The sequence below is a fragment of the Colossoma macropomum genome, unplaced genomic scaffold, assembly GCF_904425465.1.
Source record: "Colossoma macropomum unplaced genomic scaffold, Colossoma_macropomum, whole genome shotgun sequence".
Lineage (NCBI taxonomy): Eukaryota > Metazoa > Chordata > Actinopteri > Characiformes > Serrasalmidae > Colossoma > Colossoma macropomum.
In genome coordinates this window covers 7,964,632-7,986,766 of record NW_023494784.1, presented here as the reverse complement: position 1 = coordinate 7,986,766, position 22,135 = coordinate 7,964,632, and the positions used below count along the sequence as shown (strand labels likewise).

The following is a 22,135-nucleotide window of genomic DNA, read 5'->3' as shown; positions in this document are numbered from 1 at the left end:
AGCTTTCATCTTTGAGAGAGAGGAGAAAATCAAGCTGCTTCAAAGAAGCTGAACAATGGACTGACCACCCCAGAGTCCAGACCTCAACACCACTGAATGTGTTTGATTACTTCATAAAATGCAACCAACTTCTAAGACTGAACTTTGGAGGTGTGTCTGCAGATTCTTTGAGGAGCTGAAAGTGAGTCTCCTGAAAAGAATGGAAGCTGTGATAAAGGTAAAGAGTGACTCACTGAACACTTATATAAATAATCTGTTTTGACTGGACGTTATATAAATGAAGGCCGGTCTCAGACTTGGTTCCGTTGTACGCTGAAGGTGTATACGTTGCATAAATGTTTGAAACGTTTGAAGAATGGTTCGTATTCTGAATGCTAATTAACCTGTAACTCCTTGTCTTCTCTCCTGGCTGATGACAGAGTGCAGTGAACACTTTAACATGCCTTGCATGGTTCTGGTATGCGAGGTATGAGCTTTGCAGGCACCGTGTCCTCTCGTCCGTTCTTTCAGAGTGCAAATTTCTGTCCGCACTGACAAACGCAATCTGTTAGAGCTTCGAACTGAAGCGGATCTGGTCTAAATCTTCTCACAGCGACTCGGCCAAAGCACACACACCGAGTTTCTTTTGCGGGTGTGTCGCGCTTGGTTTCAAATGGACCATATTTTACTTTTTTGTTTTAATGAAGCATTAGATATGTTGGTTCCTCTTTTAGTTTTCTGGATTGTCTTTTATTTTTTCGCTCTTTGTTCATCATCACTATTAGCTTATTTAGCTTCCCTTTGGATCCTATAAAGCCTGTTATAGTTAGACTTCCCTGCATTCTTCATCTTTTTTGAATGTGATTAAATGTCTTATTAACCAAAGCGACAGAATGAATCTGTGTAAAAGTTATTCCCAGCCTGCCGCTCCTACTGGCCTGTCTGTGCCTCCAGTTTGGTTTACTCATGAGCCAAAATCCCTTCAGCAAACAGTTAACACCCCATTAAAAGACGCTTTCACTAATTGACGGTAATTAGAACAGCTGTCAGGGATGTTTGCTTTAAATGAGCATGTGTATTGGCCCGCAGCTTTGTTGATCTGATGTTTTACAGCTAACCTCACTTTTGTCCTGCAGGGTGTTTTTCTATTTAAAGGGGAAGCCGCAATTTGGTGGAGGCCTTGCAGCAGATGCACAAAAGGACAAACAACCATCACCAACTCTTAGAAAACACTGATTAAGGTAACACTTTATTTGGATAGTCCATTTTAGATGCTTTGTAGATACTTAATCTACTTTCAAGTTACATTCAACTAAATATCTACTAAATTGACCATCATTTTCTTTAACTCTAAACCTGCTCTAATCCTAACCCTAACCTTAACCTCAACCCAAAACCTAAACCCAACCCTCACCCTGGTCCAAATCCTAACCCTAACCCCACCACTGTTTAGAATCAGCCGAGTCTCAACAGTTTGTTACCAATCTGAACATCTGTAGACAGTCTATAGGAAACTATAGTGGACTATCCAAATAAAGTGAGACCCAAAGTTTTCCCAGTATCCTCACCAGACAGGGCGCCATAAAAGATAGGACAGGTCTGATGGTTGAGAGCTGAAAACAAGGTTGTAACTTCCCAAGAATTTCTTTGTATATAAAAAAGAGTCAGTGTTTCTGGCTGCTTGATTGATAAAGAAGTCGTGTATGTTCTTCTAAAGTTCACAGTGATGGGTGAGAAACGTGTCACCAGTAATGAACCTACTCTCACTGTGATAAACAGTCTAGTCGTTTGAGAGTGCTGGTTGCTGCCTTTATATAAATTGCATCAATAGAAGACCAATAAAGACTGCCTCAGTAATGCTTCCTGCTCTTAAAGCCAAGATAATGTCTACATCTATAAAGAAACCTCAGTTTTGTTCTTCTTTTTGTGCAAGTTTTCTTGGATTTGAGTGCATTCAGCACTGTTGGATGGTCAGTTCTGGGTCACTCTGACTCATCCCAAAGGTATTGGATGGAGCTTCATCACTGGAGAATGCAGCTCCACTGCTCCACAGCCCAATGCTGGGGGGCTTTATACACCTAGCCATGCATTAATCAACTTTTCGGTTTCAACCATCCACCTCATTAATCATCTCACCAAATCCTGAGGTGTTTACAAACTGATACACATTAATTATGTTGTCTGTAAAGGTGCAGACTTGGATAATCACCAGTAAGAGAGTTGGAAAAATGACACATTCCTTAAATCACTTTTGCAATTATAAGAATTTAAGTGATCAATATTAAATAATCAAGAGTTTTTTGTAACTCTTGCTTGCTTTAGGGACAAAGTGCAGTAACAGTGTTGATCTACATAAAGACATATCTTGCATTCTTACACTTTCTCTCCAATCATATATAAAGAGAACAACAAAGGTCCTAGAACAGAGCCCTGGGGCACACCTTTAGCATTAGCTTGAAACTGCTGGAATCCCATCAGCAGTGACACACTGACTTGCTGTAAGATTATGAAACAGGCCTTCTGCTCGAATTCAATACTTAATAGTGTGCTCGGTAATAAGAATCGATCCAGGGTATTGATCGATTTAGAGAAGGTCAATAAACGAGGCAATGCAGTTGAGAATGGGGTATGTATGTCCACCTATAAAAAAGCCTATCTTTAGGATGGCTCTTAATACATTAAGAATTTTTTGGCAAAGAAAGGCTTGATTGCTAATTGCTGGTTTGTGTTGGAGGTTTGGACACTAACACTGCTCCAAGCAGGAAAAGTGGCTAAAGCGTTTACGCACGCAGCCCACAGGCTGAGGGGAGGAGGCTCGCGAGCTGAAAGCACCGGGCATGCCCCCCTCCTCCACCTCCACCTCTAACCTCCAACCACCAACCCCCAAACCACCCCTCCACCCCTCCTGCTTTTTGTGCTCGAGGTGGAGCGCGCGGTGATCTCACTTTCCTCGGTGCGCACCAGCGGAGAGGAGCGCAGTCACGGAGCGAGGAGAGACACGAGGCTGTTTTGCGTCACTGTTTCATCGCGGGGGGTTAAAACTGTTGTTGTTTTTTTCTTCCCTTCTTTCTTTTGCGGGTGAGGAGTGAAAGCGATGACCTCTTTTCTCCTTTTTGGTGACGCAAGAGCGCGGAGATAGTTGGGAAAGTTTTTTTTTCCTGCTCTCTCTGTTGGCAGGGCGCTCTGTGCGCTTTGCGTCTCCATGCGCGCGCTATAAAGAGCCTCTCTCTATCGCCATATCGGCTTATCGATCACCGGGATTGCTTTTTTTTTGTCTTGGAAAGGAGAGAAAAGGGAGGTCGTGCCTGAAATGTTTTCTCACCAGACCCTCCTGTGCCTGCTGGCCTCGCTCAGCCTGCTGGGCGTCCGGCGCGCCGCCGCCGCCTCGTGCGAGCCCGTGCGCATCCCCATGTGCGGCTCCATGCCGTGGAACATGACCAAAATGCCCAACCACCTGCACCACAGCACGCAGGCCAACGCCGTCCTGGCCATCGAGCAGTTCGAGGGCCTGCTGGGCACGCAGTGCAGCCCCGACCTGCTCTTCTTCCTCTGCGCCATGTACGCGCCCATCTGCACCATCGACTTCCAGCACGACCCCATCAAGCCCTGCAAGGCCGTGTGCGAGCGCGCCAAGTGCGGCTGCGAGCCCGTCATGAAGCGCTACAACCACACCTGGCCCGAGAGCCTGGCCTGCGAGGAGCTGCCCGTCTACGACCGGGGCGTGTGCATCTCACCTGAGGCCATAGTCAAAGCGGAGGGACCGGGTAGGAACTCACTCAGCACCAGTATATATAAATATGTTAAAAGTAGCAGTACCTTGTTAAACAGCCTATGCAAAAGTTTGAACACCCCTGGTCAAATTACATCATCTACCACGTAAATATTTGTGCACAAATTCTGTTTATTCGCTGAATTTAACATATTGGGGGAAAAAGAAAACGTGCCAAAACTTTTGCACAGGCTACATTGTTTTTTTACATTTTATTATTTTTTTTTTTTCCAACATATGCAGAAGTGTGTTCTCTGTAGAAGGTGTGTTCACTTATTTACACTCAACAGAATGTGGAATTTGACCATGGGTGCCAAAACCTTTGCACAAGACTTACTTAGTGTAGTGGCAGTGAAATTAACGTGTTTTTTTTTTTCTTGATCTTCTTATGTGTGATTATATAAGTCCTCCTTCTTCTTCTTCTCATTATTATTATTATTATTATTATTATTATTATTATTATTATTATTAATATAAGTACTGTATTTATATTGCTGTTGCTAAGGCAGTAGCCTAAGCACAACTAACAATAACATTACCTTTTATATTGCATTTTTTATCATCATTATTATTAGTGGTAGCAGTAATAGTACACTCTTTAGAAAACCTGGTTCTTCAAGATGGTTCTGTATAGAACCATGAACTGCATGATTAAAGAGTTCTTTGCATCATGAAAGCGTTCGTCAGATTGATGTAGAATGTGCTGTACGTGGTTCTCTGTAGTACCTTTTTGAAAAGGGTTCTATATAGCACCAAGAAGGGTTCTTCTATGGTTATGATGTCAAGCTGGTCACAATAGCCGAACCCTTTTTAGTGCTATATAGAACCCTTTCTGCTGCTATGTGGAACATGTACAACACATTCTCCATCAAAGACTCTTTAATCATGCAAAGGGGTGTTTATGGTTCTATATAGATCCATTTTCTTTACTAAAGAACCCCCGAAGAACCTTTTTTAAAGCGTGTAGTGCTAGTTCTTGTAGCAGTAGTATTCATATGTTATTAGTATGTCAGAAGCATTAGTGCTTATACATTGTTAGTATTATTAAGCATTCTTCTTGTTATTATTATTATTATTATTATTATTAGTTGTAATGTTATTATAATCCAAGTAAAGCTGAGATTTGGTGTTTTATAGATAATCCCATTCAAGACCCTTCAAAATGTAACCCCGGTAAGACACTGCAGTTCTCTCTCCTCTCAGTATTTCGTCTGGGGTTTTTTCTTCTGTCCGGTTTGAGATGTGATAGAGTGATGAAATGAGGCTCTCTCTGCGTGAAGAGAAATAAGAGGTGGTGGTGGTCGGGGGGCGGTGGAGGGGGGTGTTGGGGGTAGGTGTGGGGGAGGGCTGGGTCGAATTTGCCAAAATCAACACGGCGCAGGGATGTTCATAACCCAGAAAAAGCGTAAGCCGATCTCAGCCCCGCAGGTTTAGATAAACTGGGTTCCGTGTTTGGGGGTTAAATAGTCCGAGTTCTCGCGGGTGAAACTCTAAACTCACTTCTCGTCCGTTACAGAGTCGAACCCAGACTTCCCCATGGACTCCCACAACGGAAACTGTAAAGGAGTCAGTGGTACTTTGCACAGTTTCTACTCTTCATTCTTCATCAGCTTTACTGTTTGGGCTCTGAGTGCATGTTAGAGTTCCCCTCTGAGTTACGTAACATACGAGTCCCAGGCAGGAGGGTGTAGTGTGATGCTGCATGAGGAACAGATTTTACAGTGTATCCAGTTATAAAGAGGCTTATATATGTGAGTTTGGGCGCCCCTGGTCTTAGGACATGTTTTGAAGTGAAGATGAGTGAACACATCCTCTACAGAGACTTCTGTACATTTTAATACACAGTCACTGTTTATTTGCTGAGCTTAACATGTTGGAATGAAATGAGAACTAATGCAGCAATCGTGCACATTTGCAGATGCCATGATTAAGTGTGTTGCCTGTAGAGGACATGTTAAATTAAAATGAGAAAAGGAACAACATTTCATTTGACCAGGGGTGTTCAAACCCCTATATATATATATATACACACACACCTACATATATATATATATATATATATATATATATATATATATATATATATATATATATATATATATATTGCTCCAAAACAATAACTTTACAGGAAAAGGAGAAAATATACTTTGCTTTTAATGTAAGTCAATGGAACCGGACTTTTTTGCAAGTAATTTTGGGCCGCCTCTTTGGGTCCATTCATCATGAAATTTTGGCATAATGTACAGGGCAACAGGAATTTTCAAATTATGTCAAAAACTGGAAAAGGACAAAAATGGAGATATGAGGTTTTATTTATAATATATTTATAATATATTTTATTTATATATATAAAAAAAAAATATGTAGCTGCTGTCGGAACTAAACCTCATATTTCCATTTTTGTTGAGAAACGGCCCAAAATTACTTGGAATACATTCTGGTTCCATTGACTTACATTTAAAGTATGTTTGTCATTGGAGATATGAGGCTTTGTTCTGACAGCAACGATATATCTATCTATCTATCTATATATGTATATATATATATATATAGAGAGAGAGAGAGAGAGAGAGATATCAAGCTTCTTTAATCAGTGGGTAGAGGTAGAGAGTGACTCTTAAAATGCTTAATAGCTATTAATACATAGAAATAAATATTTGATAGCTGGTATTAGTTCAGTCTGACTGTGGATGTAGATTGTATGTGTTCAGTTTGATTGAAAGCACATGTGTTTTATTTTCAGACCGCTGCAAGTGCAAGGCAGTAAAACCTGCCCAGAAGACCTACTTAAAGAAGAATTATAATTATGGTGAGTCTTCAGGCTGCGTGTAATGTAAGGAGGTGAATTAGCGAGTGTAAACACAAGAGTCTAAACATAAATTGTTACAACTTAATTAATTTTGTGTAAACCTTTAAAGTCTGAGGGTCTGTTTGTGGGTCCACACTTCAGCTCCTCACTCTCCTAGCAGAACTTACACATTAGGTTCATACGAGAGACTGAATGATTCATAATAGATACTATGAATCATAATAATAATGTGTAGTAGTTGCTGACTTAATGCTTAATAGTACTTAGTGAGTAATTCCTGGTAGTTACTAAGTAATCAGTAATAGACACTGTAAGTCGTACGATGAGTGTGCAGTGTAAGTGAGTAAACTCTCTCTGTAGTCATACGTGCCCGAGTGAAGGAGATAAAGACCCGCAATCACGACCTCAGTGCTATCGTGGAGGTGAAAGACGTCCTGAAGTCATCTCTGGTCAACATTCCTCGGGACACGGTCACTCTGCACTACAACTCGGGCTGCCCCTGCCCCCCCCTCACCGCTAACGAGGAATATATCATCATGGGCTACGAGAACGAGGAACGCTCCAGGTAATGTTAGCTTTAACTTCTCTAGGCATGTTTAGGGCTTAAAATAAGAACAATCCAATTTTTCTTTTTTTAGTTTTAAATTTGAGAATTTTGTTTTGGCCAAGAAATAAGTGCAAAATGTTATTATTATAGACTTGTATTATAGAATATGTGTATATTAATGTGTATTAATGTGGATGTTTAGAATGTGTGTGTGTGTGTGTGTGTGTGTATGTATATATATATATATATATATATATATATATATATATTTTTTTTTAAATATAATTTATATATGTATATATATATATATATATATATATATATATATATATATTTGTATTTAAGTACTACTAGGGTTGTGATTTGAACATAAAATCACCCACCACCTTCAGATCAGGACACATGGATGCATTTTTACACTTATTATTATTATTATTATCATTATTATTATTATTATTATTACTCTTTTACAGATTGCTGCTCATCGATGGCTCTATTGCACAGAAGTGGAGGGATCGGTTAGGAAACAAAGTGAAGGTACCACAGAGCACACAGAGACGCGTCACGTTAAATTTATGTAAAGTGATCAGTGTCTTTAAGCCCAAAGTGAGGACTGTCCAGTAGCAGTGTCCCTCGTCTGTCCTCCTGTTAGACAGGCTTGACATTTGGTGTAAGTTATCCGGCTAACTGAGAAATCCTGACGGTGCAGCGGTTCACTTAAACATATGGCACTGAGACCAAAGCTGCACATCAGCTGGATAAACGATGGCCTTTTTGAGGGTGAAGTAGCGGTTTCCCTTATCGTGTTTCACCAGCTGTGGCTGAATCTGACCTTTCAGCTCCTCTCTTCAGTTGAAGATTTTACGATTTGAAGAAGTTGATTATGCTGAGGAATCCAGGTTGATCACAGAGCTCCTCCTGACTGACCGTCTCAGATTCTTTTAGGAAACAGTGTTGTTGTGCCCAGTTATGTGCAGAGAGTCGGGCCTAATTCATTTGAGATGCCGAGAGGCCTTGAAAATTGGGTGTGGCCCTAATTTAGACTTCATTCAAACGTTGGTGTTTAAAGCCTCTGTGTCTCAGGAACAAATGAAAATACAGGCTCACAGTTTAACCCACCATCCACTGGGCACAGTAACATTGCTGAAAGTGCTGAAAGTGAGATTGAAAGTGTTTTTTTAAGAAGTCTGGTGACTTGGGGTGTATTTACCTCTACTTCAGTGATGTTATGGTGATATTTGGAGCCTGCGGGGTGGAATGGGAAATTCCACTGCTGGTGACTGTGTTCCTCTGAGTGGGAGAGTTACAGTCTCATAGCTCTGGAGTTGACAGCTTTGTGGTGAGAACTCGGTCTGCATGGACGGAGATGAGGGTCAGCACTAGCTTTTAATGCCAAGCTCTGGCCCTTTTGCCCTCAGATTGTACAAGTGCCCTCTTGGTCTTTGTGTATAATATTTAGCCTCTGTTGTTGTTCTAGATATGTTTCTGGGCACATCTATCTAGGCATTGGCTGTATGTGGGGTCCAAGAAAGTATAAGTGTCTCTCTCTGGGCGGATATTATGGTCATCCCCTTTCCCTGTCACTCATTATCATTGCAGGCATTAACTGAGCTGTCCAATGAGTGAGCAACAGTTTTGTGAAGATGTGGTGGAGCTTCACGTATCTCATAAGAAGCTCATGCTAGTCTTCACCTTCCCAGCTTGGTAGTATTGTGTGACTGGTGAGGGATCTAGCTAGTAGGCCATATATATATATATATATATATATATATATCCCTTCCCGATTTCTTCTGTTTTTGCATATTTGTCACATGTAAATGTTTCAGATCATAAAACTATGTTTAATATTAGACAAAGGTAACCCAGGTAAAGATAACGTGTTTTTTAAGTGATAATTTCTTTTATTGAATACAAAAATGGTGTTCAGCCCTATCTAGCCTCATGTGAAAAAGTAATTGCCCCCATAGTTAGCAAATCAACCAGTTAGCTGAATTCAATGGACTGTTGGGTTCAGTTTCATTAGCCACACCCAGCCATGATTACTGCCAACATCACTTAAAAAGAACCTGTCTGGCAACATGAAGCAGCCTAGAAGGTCTCAAACAGCAGCACGTGATGCCACATTCTCAAAAGATTCAAATTCAGCTGCCAAACAAAGTCATTGAAATCTACCAGCCTGGAAAAGGTTGCAAAGCCATTGCTGAGGCTTTGGGACTCCAGTGAACCACAGTGAGAGCCTTTATCCACAAACGGAAAAAAAAACTTGGAACAGTGGTGAACCTTCCCAGGAGTGGCCGGCTTAGAAAAATTTCACCAAGAGCAAATCGATGACTCATCCAGGAGGTCACAAAAGAACCCAGACGAATATCTAAAGAACTGCAGGCCTCATTTTCTTCAGTTAAGGGTCTATGTACGTGATTCCCCAATAAGAAAGACACTGGGCAAAAATGGCATCCATGTGAGAGCTGCAAAGCGTAAACATCTGCTGACCAAAAAGAACATGAACTTGTCTTGCATTTGCCAAAATACATCTAGTTGTCCCCCAAGACTTTTGGGATTATATTCTGTTTACTGATGAGTCACAGGTGGAACTTTTTGGAAGACATGGGTCGCGTTACATCTGGCGTAAAGCCAACACTGCATTCCACCATAAGAACATCATACCAACAGTAAAACATGGTGGTGGTAGTGTGATGGTCTGGGGCTGCTTTGCTTCTGCAGATCTGGACTTTGTAATTGATGGAACCATGAATTCTGCTCTCCATCACAAAATCCTGGAAGAGAGTGTCAGTTTGTGACCTAAAGCTCAAGCATAGTTGGGTTATACTGCAGGATGATGATCTAAAGCACACAAGTGAGTCCATCTCTGAATGACTCAAAAGAAACAAAATGAAGGTTTTGTAGTGGCCGAGTCAAAGTCCTGACTTGAATCCCATTGAGATGCTATGGCAAGACCTTAAATGGGCAGTTCATGCTCAAAAAGCCTCCAGTGTAGCTGAATTAAAACAATTCTGCAAAGAATAGTGGGCCAGAATTCCTCCACTGCGATGTAAAGGACTCATCGCAAGTTATCACAAACGTTTGATTGCAGTTGTTTCTGCCAAGGGAGGCACAACCTGTTATCAGGTTTAGGGGGCAGTTACTTTTTCATGTGGGTGATTTAGGTTTTGAAGAAACATTTATCTTCAATAAATGGAATGATCATTTAAAAGCTACATTTTGTGTTTGCCTCATCTTATATTAAAATTAGTTGGACCATCTGAAACATTTAAATGTGACAAATAAGCAAAAATAGAAGAAATTGGATGAGGGCAAATACTTTTTCACAGCACTGTGTGTATATATATATATATATATATATATATATATATATATATATATATATATATATATATATATAGGTATATCTTGAAGACTGTCATAGCAGCATGAACCTCTTAAACTGATTTATGTTGTAAGTTATATTAAACTTTCACGTTCAGGTCAGAGGCATTGCTATGGGGGGCCTGCAGGGGGCTTGGCCTTCTCACTTGGAAGTTAGGCCCCCTCAGATTTCATACTGGTCCAAAAAGTCATTAATGCCAATGAAAACGCTTCATCTTGAACTCTTAAAGTACAGGATGAACCCAAATCTGCTGTTCTTGCTTTCTCATGCATTTTTATTCACCTTGAAGAAATAAACGTGACCACCAAAACCCATCATCACCAGTTTTTTTAAATTAGGCGTTTTTTTGATTCCTACATGTAAACGCAGCAGTACTGAGCTCAACTGACATCTGTGTCTCCAGCTGAAAAAAGGTGCTTTGTTAGCCAGTCCCCACCACGGGTTGCCACCCTCCTAGGATTTTCCTGGATCGTCCTGGATTTTGGTTATCTGTCTTGGAAGAAATGAATTCCATACCTGGACCGAAATGTCCCGGAATTAAAGCATTTTCATATGTTAGCATGTCTTCTTTCTTTTAAAGTTAAACTGCTTATTTTTATCCAATTAAACAATGTGTATAAAACACTGGGTCTGATTGGTTCAGATTAGCCCAATATACAGTGACAGGTGTTTGAAAAGATGCACTGTTGGTTACATATTTAGGCTCTAGGCAGCACTATAGTGTGATACCTGAGAAGATGAGGTCACTGACATCTGTCTACCTTGGATTGCATTGTAAGCACAGCTACCCATCACCTGGACTTAGTAGACAAAGGCCCAATCCCATTTCACCCCTCACCCCTACCACTTAGCCCTTAGCCCTCCATTTTGCACATTCACGTCTAGGGGTAGGGTGTCCCGATTCTTGTTGAGATAGAAGGGTAGGGCGAAGTGTTGGGGCTACATGACCCTCCAAATGGAGGTTTTTCATAGACTCCAAACAGAGAGTTATGAGAAGAAAAGAAAAACCACCAAGATGGAGAACAAGAGACCAAAGAAACCCACAAATGTGAAAATTTACTTGTTAAAAAATCACGATTAGTTTAATGTCGTTTCAGTGTATTATGGTCGTTTCTTCATAACAAGCATAAAAAATCGCTAGTAGCATGCTGATGTCTCGGTAGCTCGCTAGATAAATTTCCTGTTCCACCTTAAATAGTCCAGCAGTTCTGACGCCTGAAGCGCCAGAATGTAACTGCTGCACTGTTTAAGGTGGAACAGGAAAATTCGAACAAGCAGCTGGTGAACATCTGACTTCAGCTTCATACCACCAGAGAATTGTGATAATAAATAATTGCCCCCCTCTTTGAAGTCATATGATGCCCTAAATGTAACTAAAGCCCAGCAGTGAGGAGCTGAACTTTACCCTCCTCTGCTGTCACTGCAGACTGGCAGGGTCACCTACAGAGCAGCGCTAGTAGCTGTTAATGAAGTGATGCTGTTTTTATTTGAGGGTCCCATTTCAGAGGGAAGATTTCAAACACTACCCTGTAACTCAGCTCCAAGGGGCAAGATGACCCTCAAAAACAAGGGGTAGGGGTGAAAATAAGAAATGGGACTGGGCCAAAATGTAGAGGGTGGAGATGGCAGCCCTGCTGTCAGTTACAGTGCAGTTAAATGCGAGGTCAGTAATCATGTGTTCTGTTGTGCTTAAAATTTCGTTTTTATTGTTTGCTTAGCTTCAAAGAAGTAGGATAGCTGGCTAGCGATGTCTCTGGGACATAATGCTTCGTAGTTGGTCCCTGCAGTCTATTACCAGTAATGTGAAGTAGTGTGAAATGGTAATGTGACATTATTTAAGGATTGGTCTTTCTTACTTTGACCAAAATAGTCCACTTGTGTTGGATTTCATGACTGTGTTGATTCATCAAAACACCAAGAGAAACTCATCTGGAACCTGGTTGGTCTGCATGTTTGTAGCAGACAGTACAGAGCACTGTGCTCGGGTAAAGGGCTGACATGCGTATCGCAGCCTTGTGTAGTTTCAGTCTTCATTAACAAGCCATTTACTGTGCATCACTGCCGTGATGATTAATCAGTGACAGTGTTTGTTCTCAGGCAGCCTGACGTTTATGATGAGAGAAATCAATATCAGTTTATTGATTGTTGTTCCAATACTTTATTCAATGATTATTCAGGGCCGGCACAGCCTTTTAGGGACCCTAAGCAGGATTTTTTGAGGGTTAGTTGACATACTGAAAAATGAAAGGCTTACTAATAACAGTGTCTACCACAAGCTAAATGATATACATTTATAATTGGATAATTTGTGTATTGCTGATGATTGGGTGCACGTCTGGGGATTAATAAGTTACGGCTGAAGTTATAGATATCCTTCTCTGTATTCTGGATCCATCCTCGTCTTAGTTGTGATTGGCTGTTTGTCATAAACGTCACGTTTTGTGTGCATGCTTGGATACTACTGTATCAACCACAGCCTGAGTATCTAAGCCTGGATTAACAGAGAAAGCTGTTAATTGCTGTTACTGTTGTTATTTGAGTTAACTGTGTGTTTGATATCTCATAAAGCCCGTCCAAGTTGAACCTGCTTCATTAGACAGATCCGCTACATCTTGCCTCTTGTTGTCCAACTACAAGACCGAACAAATATCACAATGTTACCACTACAAAAAAAACATACCTTTATCTTTAAGCTTTTTCTTCTCATCTTCTCTGTGTTTTTCTGATTTTTGTTGTCGTATCAAAATGCAGAAGATCTTTTTGGAGGCACAATTAATTGCTTTTGCAGTTGCTATTTTTCAGTCACTTGAGCCATTGGACAACATAATGGTACAGTAATAACGCAGTAGTTCTTAGGTGGCCCCCTGGTGGCCACAGGGCCCTAAGCAGCCGATTATGTTGTTTATTAGTTAGAGTCGGCTCTGTGAATATTGTTCAGTTTAGTTCAGTTCAGTAGACACAAAGCAATAAATCAAGCACCATAACCTTTGTTTCATTTCTATTTTTACGCTACTCCCATTTCCATGGTTAAACTACTGCCATTTCCATGGTTACGCTACAACTATTTCCATGGTTACACTACAACTATTTCCATGGTTACACTACAACTATTTCCATGGTCACACTACTCCCATTTCCATGGTTACGCTACAGCTATTTCCATAGTTACACTACTCCCATTTCCATGGTTACACTACAGCTATTTCCATGGTTACACTACTCCCATTTCCATGGTTTCACAGCTTCCATTTCCATGGTAACTATTTCCATCCCTCCCTCGCCCACACATTTGTCAAAGAAGCAGTGTGTAAGATTTAGTGACATCTAGTGGTGAGGGTGCAGATTGCAACTAGCTGAATCCTCCTCCCTCACCCCTCCTTTTCCAAGCGTGTAGTAGAACCTATGGTGGCTGTCAGGTTTTCTGCTGTCGCCTGTCCTGATTTCGTTTGGCTTCTTCATGTTTTCACTTCTTTGACGACAAGGATTCACCCTCACACGCTTTTTTTGTGGTAAATAATAAGTATGAGCTTCTGTTTGTCAAAATTTGGGTTCTTGAACTTTTCACAACACAAAATGGTTAGATAGCACCGGCGGGACTATAGCACCGCCAAATTCAAGCTGCCGCTTCAAATGTAGAAACATGAAAGGCGCTCTCTAGAGCCAGTGTTTGATTGGTCCGTTCTGGGCTACTGTAGAAATATGGTGGCCTCTGGTGGAAGAGGACCCACTCTTTGAAGAGCTTGTTCTAAGCTACCAAAAACACAATGCTTTGTAGTTACAGGTGATTGTACACTGATGAAAACATGGTTTTGATTAATATATTCCATTTCTGCTGATGGAACCCCTTAAAACTACACACTGCATGTTTAACACTCTGCTTGTGTATCATGTCTGTGAGTGACGCAGTTTTGTTGCTGTTGTTTTTTTCCAGCGCTGGGAGACGCTCCGAAGTTCTCGCCGCCACTAACCTGACCACACACTTTCTCACACGGACAAACCCCAAACACCAGGAAGTACCCCAGAAAACTGAAAAAATTGCACTATTGGACGTTCTTCTCAAATGTTGTCAAGTTGGAAGAGTTGTAGCAGAGATTTGTTTTGTTAGTTGTTGCCTTTTATGATAATGTTTTTATATTCTCTCTTTTTTGTTGTTTGCATTTGCACAAACAAAATGTTCAGTCGACATTGCTGTGTGTGTGTGTGTGTGTGTGTGTGTGTGTGTGTGTGTGTGTGCGTGTGTGTGTGTGTGTGTGTGTGTGTGTGTGTGTGTATGTGTGTGTGTGTGTGTACTTATTTTGGATGGGTGTATGTGGGGAGATTAAGGGTCATCTGAGGCTTCTTGAAAAAGGAAACATCAAGGAATTAAAGTGAAAAAATATCATGAAGGAGTTTAAAGCGATAGTTCTGTGAAAAGTCAGATTTCTTCAGTTTTCCACATGCAGTTAATCAGTAAAGGCATCTTTGGTGTCAGAAGTGGGCTTCTTCAGTTTTGTACTGGAGCTGCAAGGCTAATTTTTTCCATGTCTATAGATAATAGTGTGTCATACAGTGTCAGAAATAGAGCTGAACGATTAACTGTTTTTATATCAAAAATGTTTTTATATCAAAATTTGAAAGAGTGCAATTTTCAAATTGCAAGAGCTGCAGTTTTTTATTATAGTCTTACACGACTGCTGTTTCCATGGTTACACCACTCCCATTTCCATGGTTACACTACTCCCATTTCCATAGTTACACAGCTTCCATTTCCACAGTTACGCTGTAAATATTTCCAGGCATGAACAGCTTGTGTGATGATTTAGGCATGCAGTCTATTGTCAACAATGTTGTCACTATGCAAGTTTTAAGTAGGCAAATTTTAACTGATAACATGGAGCTTGTGAACTGCTGTGATATCACAACCACAAATAACTGGCAAGCTGGTACTTTGTGTTAACAGTTCAAGCCTTAAACCAGGAAAAAATATACACTGGTCTTCTTAGCCAAAAAAAAAGGTCCATAGCTCAATTTATATCTCAGTTATAAACAATTGCAATTTAAATCGTAAATGCAATATTGGTCAGAAAAATTGCAATGAGCTTCCATTATTTGTAGCTACATTAGCCTCGTAGCTCCAGTACTAAACTTACAGAAGCGAACATGTCTCGGACATTTGAGGGGAAAAATCAGTTTTATTCAGTTTTCCACATGAAGTTAATCAGTAAAGGCATCTTTGGTGTCAGAAGTGGGCTTCATCAGTTTTGTATTGGAGTTGCAGGGCTAATTTTTTACATGTCTGTAGATAAAAGTGTGTCATACACTGTCGGAAACAGAGCCGAACGATTGTTTTTATATCAAAATCAAAATTTGAAAGAGTGCAATTTTCAAATTGCAAGAGCTGCAGTTTTTATTATAGTCATACACAACTGCTATTAGTTTCCATGGTTACACCACTCCCATTTCCCCATGGTTCCATTATTTGTAGCTACATTAGCCTCGTAGCTCCAGTACTAAAATTAAAGAAGCAAACTTCAGACACCAAACGTGTCTCAGACATTTGAGAGGAAAATTTGATTCATCTCTAAACTATCACTTTAACTGGAGCGGCTGATAGTGATCCAGCAGCGGTGGGAAGAGAAAGCGGAGTGTTTGGACTCGACTCCATCAGGCTTTCACGCTTTCAAAGGAGTGGAAGGCGCAGCTACATCAGCAGCTGCAGCTGTGCCGAGTTTTTATCCGCTGGATTAAACATTCTTCAAAGGAAAAACGACGAACGGAGGGGGGGGAGCATCTTTTGGCAGGAGACACAAAGAGAACGGAGGAAGATCCAGTGCTGGGAGTGAAATGTTATTGAGGACAACAAAAACAAATGTTGAGCTTTATTGAACCTTCATTTAAAAGGAACTCTCTCTTTTTTTCCTGCATAATATTTCTTAGTCCTGTTTTTTTTTTTCTTTAACACATGTTCAGTACGCTTGATCGTAAGCCATTCCTAGGGAGCTGTTTATGTAAGAATGCATACTGAGTGGCATGCAAACTTTGGTTAATTGAAACAGCTGTTGTTGTTTTAAAGCAGTGTTTTTACTGGACTGATCAGTGCTAGATGACTGGACACTGCGCCAAGCCCACTTCAGACCATTACTCACTCTGTCTGTTATCACATTTACATCCACTATTAAACATATCTGCCTGGATAAGTGACTGAGTTACAGAGGTTTGTCTGTGTGCTGTGGGGCCTGAAGCACAGTGAGTGCTGTTCAGAGTCAGAGTCAGGTCAGATTTATATAAACATCCCCTCAGAGCCGCTCCCTGCACTACCGCACACAGGGAAAGAGCAGAGGGCCTGTTCCCTAATCAAGCACCTTGAAGACCACTGGAGCTGGTATAGTACCTGCACACACTGCAGATTCATACTGGATTAAAATCGCTCCACAATTATTACTGTCAGACTAAAACTACACACACTGCAGATTCATACTGGATTAAAATCGCTCCACAATTATTACAGTCAGACCGTAAAACTACACACACTGCAGATTCATACTGGATTAAAATCGCTCCACAATTATTACTGTCAGACTGTAAAACTACACACACTGCAGATTCATACTGGATTAAAATCGCTCCACAATTATTACTGTCAGACTAAAACTACACACACTGCAGATTCATACTGGATTAAAATCGCTCCACAATTATTACTCTTAGACTGTAAAACTACACACACTGCAGATTCATACTGGATTAAAATCGCTCCACAATTATTACAGTCAGACTGTAAAACTACACACTGCAGATTCATACTGGATTAAAATCGCTCCACAATTATTACTGTCAGACTGTAAAACTACACACTGCAGATTCATACTGGATTAAAATCGCTCCACAATTATTACCGTCAGACTGTAAAACTACACACACTGCAGATTCATACTGGATTAAAATCACGTATCTCATCAGTAATTAGTTGTAGCACCTCCCCAGGGTAAACAAATCAAACTCAAATAGGGGTTTATACACAATCTATCTTTCAACTTATGTCAGAAAAGTGAAGAAACTTGTTTGTCCTTGATTCGGGCCCTTTAACCACTTTCAGTGCTGTCTAAACAACATTTTCCTTTCATTTATTCCTCCTGTATTTATCTCCTCTGTATTTCCCACGACCTGCGGAAGAGCGTGTGACGCCACAGCCATCGAGCTGCGGGTTTAACGCTTCGTATTTACCAGCCCAGAGAGAGATGGAGCTCGGAAATTACTCCCGACCTGATTTATGTGCCAGGGGAGTCAGCACAATCATGAGCTGGGGAGTTTATGGGAGAATTAACACAAAACGGAGGATTTACAGGGACAAATTGACCCGCCTGCCTCGGCCCACAGCTCCCCTGGTAAAGGCCGTCAGCCTGTGCTTTACTGCGCCCCGACACGCCGAATCAAACGCCTCTGCCATCAATCTGTCCCGCCACCCTTCGCGCTTTTAACTCGCTGAAATTACGCGGCCTGTGGGACCGGTCAAACGACGCGGCGGCAAAGTAAATCTCCTGTTTTTCCTTCCATCAGTGTGAGAGGAGGAGTAAGACTCTCTCTCTCTTTCTCTCGCTCCCTCTCTCTCATCCAACTGCTCTGTTATCAAACTTGAACATCATGCCAGACTTGCAACACTGCAGAGCACAATAAGGTCACTAAAGAGGTCATTAAAGGTTGTACACAGTGTCCTCTTTACTCCAGATGTAGCCAATCAACCAAGATGTTTTTGGTGTCTGATATTTTCTTCTACTTGGAGCTATGAGGCTAATGTTGCCAGCAGATGTTGGAAGCCTGTAGCCCACCAATTAGCACTGTGCTAACAGCATGCCTAAATCAGCACACGCTCGCCTCAGACTTCAAACTGTCATCAATGTTTTGGCCAATCTGTGACTCAGAATGAAGTAATGAAAATAAAGATGAGTCCAGTTTTACAGAAGCAGTGGAGCAGTGGAAGCTCTCAAATCTGAAGCCTGCTTGTAGCAGGTTTAGTCCAGTTCAGCTGTATTTGAGGAGCCCTTTCTGAAATTGTGATGAAATGTAATTTAGTCTATGGCCAGGCTTAAAGGGAATTCCACTGATTTGAGTCATTCAGAGTGGTTTGGTGTGAAATGGTTGATTGTAGAGACTCAGATGTCTTTAGAGTGGTGGTGATAGAAACCAGGGGTCGCCATGACTACAACACAAATATAGACATTTAATTTACTATCCAGAACCACCAGTGAACCTACACGAGTCTTTATATGTAATGCTGATGATGGTAAAATGAGGAAGAACCACTGAGAGGAACCAAGATTCAAAAGGAGAAACTTCCTAAGAACTTGAAGAAGAACCACTGAGAGGAACCAAGACTCAAAAGGAGAAACTTTCTAAGAACTTGAAGAAGAACCACTGAGAGGAACCAAGACTCAAAAGGAGAAACTCCCTAAGAACTTGAAGAAGAACCACTGAGAGGAACCAAGACTCAAAAGGTGAAACTTCCCATTCATTCCTAGGACTATGTCCATGATTACTTTATGGAAGTAAGGTTGCTCGCATGCTTGCGTCGCTAACTTTATCAGCACTTTGGTGAGCAAAAACACTTCTTAAGTAGATTTACAATGTTTTTTAGTCCATTTCATCATCTGTGACATTCATGTAAGCAACCCACACTTTTAGGAAAAAGGGTTCTGTATAGTAACAACAAAGGGTTCTTTGGCTTGTAACAATAGTGGAGCCATTTTGGTGCCATAGAACCTTCTACAGCACATTCTCCATCAATCTGAAGAACCATTTAATCAGTTGACTCTTTGAGTGTTCATAGTTCTATATAGAACCATTTTCTTTACTAAAACACCCTCGAAGAACCGTCCTGTTTAAGAATCTATCTAACCACGTGGCTGATTTCAAGCGATTGTACAGCATCAATGACGCCAGGTAGACCAGCTCACCAGTGGAGACCACCACAGTCACCACACCCAACTTCAGTGCTGATGGGACATTAGAGGTTGACGTTTGCACTAATTGAACACACCTGATTAAACTAATTACTGAAACCCAACACATCTGACTGAGTTCATCAGCAAAGCCCTCACCCAGGGGTGCCAGACTGAGACCCCAGAAGGCCACAGCACTGCAGAGCTCAGTGTTTACCCAGTTCAGCTCATGAATTGGATGTTAAGTTGAATCAGATGTGTTAAATTAGGGAAAATACTCAGTCTGGAGTCTGACACTGCTGTCCTAAGGCCTGGAGCTGGATGAGTTAGAACAGGATCAGGACTAAGCTCAACAGTGTATAACTATATATACAGTAACAACTATATATATATATATATATATGTGTGTGTGTGTGTGTGTGTGTGTGTGTGTAAGATAGTTATGGACCATATGTCCACATATGTTCATAACCAGACTACAGTTAATTTTAGAGATTGCTGTTAAGGATTATGTTGTTTTTCAACATCATTAAATCAGTCTATCATTTTTTAATTTACTGAAGGTGCTGAAGTGTTTTATATCTGTATCACTGAGTGATAGCTACTTGTAAACGGCAAAAAATTGTATCATCACAAGTGAAAATATCTCTACCAAGTCTATATATCTAACATTTCTCATCTTGAGATTGTTGTAGCCTTATTATATGATCATTTTATGTATTTCTAGATTTTTTCTTTGCATGTTTTATGCAATTTTAGTCCAATTATTTCACTCTGTTATTGCCAAAAGATAAACAGCACTTAAAGCTTTCATCTCTGAGAGAGAGGAGAAAATCAAGCTGCTTCAGATCTGAAAACATCCACAGGTGTTTCTGTCCATCCTTCCACTGTGAGAAGACGACTCAGCGCTGTGGGTCTGAAAGGATGTGTAGCTGTCAAGAAGAACCTCACTGAGAAAAGGAGACGGACACATCAAACAAAGAAGCTGAACAATGGACTGACCACCCCAGAGTCCAGACCTCAACACCACTGAATGTGTTTGATTACTTCAGAAAATGATCAACCAGCTTCTAAGACTGAACTTTGGAGGTGTGGAATGAAATTTTGTTACATAAAAATACATTAAAAGTGAAGACGTTTTTTCCTCCTCCAGTATATATATACACTCGCTACTACGAGACCAAGATATATATATATATATATATATACATATATATATATATATATATATATATATATATATATATATATATATATATATATTATTGCCAAAAGATAATAATATATAATATATACCGTTTTGGACATTACATTGACTTACATTAAAAATAAAGTAGGTTTTTTCCTTCTACTGTAAAGTTACCATTTTGGAGATACAAATTTTCATCCAACAACAGCGATATAGTATGTGTGTGAATATATATATATATATATATATATATATATATATATATATATAGTTCTAGTAGCTAATAAGCGTATATTATTTGCTACATTAACATCATCAACATCTCTTAGTCTCGTAGTAGCTTCAGATTCAGACAGTAAACATGTCTTGTCCGATCGACTGCGTTTGGGTTGAGGGGTGAAATCATGTAAATGTGTAATCTGATTTTTTGCTGAAGTCTCACTTTAACACCTGAGGCAGTGTGTGGGGCGGTGAATGAGGAGTTTGTTGTTGCTCGAAACGGTGAGAAAGTGTTTAAAAGAACTTCACACCATGAGGAACTGCTGACAGGAATAAAATGACCCTCTGGGTCTCTCTCCTCGTTTCTGTTCACTTCCTGTTACGCTGTCTATGCCCCCGTGATCAGAAACACATGCTGAGGCGTGTACGAACAGTTTGGGCTGCGGTTCAGATTTCGAGCGGCTGCAGCGGAGCCCAAATCTACAATTGCTCAGTAATGATAAAGGCATGACTGTGGAGTGAGCTTTCATTATTTTCATGTTTCAGGATAGTTTTACTTGAGACTTGTCCTCCTTTTCCTCTCCAGAGTGTCACTCCAGGCTTCACTTTCAAGCAAGTCTCCAATCAAGTGCTTCATTAATCTTGTATTGAGGTTAGATTTCCCTGAAACTGGCTTTTTTCAGTCTGAGAGCTTTGAGAGGCCTTATGGGCTTTCAGAGCACTTGTTAAAAGTGTTGAACACTTGGTAGCATTATTATGGATTTTTTTTTTTAAGTCTCCATGACCCCAAGGTCAAGATCATTATTCTGCGGCTATTTAATCTCTGGTGCAGTTTTGGCTCACTTTTTTAACTCACTCATCTGTTTCTCCAGCCTCTGTGAATGAGGGCACAGATACTCCAGCACATGCTAATTAAGCTTTGCACGCACAGGGCTGCAGAAAGAGTGAGAAAAGCCAGCAGTCGACTTTAGAGTGACTTCACTAAGGCTAGTGCTTTTTCCACCACCAGAAGAGCTCAGACTAAAAACACAATCTGAGCATTTGCAGAACTAGCAGATGTCTTTACAGAACATTTCCATTAATTTTATATGAAGTGCATCGTGTGTCATGAATGTGTCGTGACCAACAGCTTATATACAGAAATTAACCCTTGTGTGGTGTTGATGTGTTTGTTACTCAGTGGTCTGGTGGACCCACCACATTATTGTTTTTAAATCAATACAGCCGTAACAATTTATGTAAAAATACCAGATGTTTAAAATATCACAAGTGGCCAGTGTAGGGTTCTCCTGTAGCAGCTGTAGCCAGTCAGCAGCCTGTCCA

The 22,135-nt window shown here is 40.6% G+C and overlaps 1 protein-coding gene across 1 annotated transcript; it reads left to right on the top strand.

Annotated features, from left to right (window-relative positions):
* The first annotated feature begins 2,600 nt into the window (after positions 1-2,600).
* On the top strand, positions 2,601-16,665 carry frzb (frizzled related protein). Its single transcript, XM_036572646.1, has 8 exons — positions 2,601-2,605; positions 3,199-3,743; positions 4,886-4,921; positions 5,265-5,321; positions 6,492-6,557; positions 6,918-7,122; positions 7,578-7,641; positions 14,421-16,665. Exons 1-8 carry the CDS (start codon positions 2,601-2,603, stop codon positions 14,454-14,456), a joined length of 1,014 nt encoding a protein of 337 aa, XP_036428539.1. The 3' UTR covers positions 14,457-16,665.
* The last annotated feature ends 5,470 nt before the right edge of the window (positions 16,666-22,135 follow it).

Coding starts and splice junctions, on each gene's coding strand:
- frzb (XM_036572646.1), top strand. Junction 4,922..5,264: donor CCCTTCAAAATGTAACCCCG/GTAAGACACTGC, acceptor CGTCCGTTACAG/AGTCGAACCCAGACTTCCCC. Junction 6,558..6,917: donor AAAGAAGAATTATAATTATG/GTGAGTCTTCAG, acceptor CTCTCTCTGTAG/TCATACGTGCCCGAGTGAAG.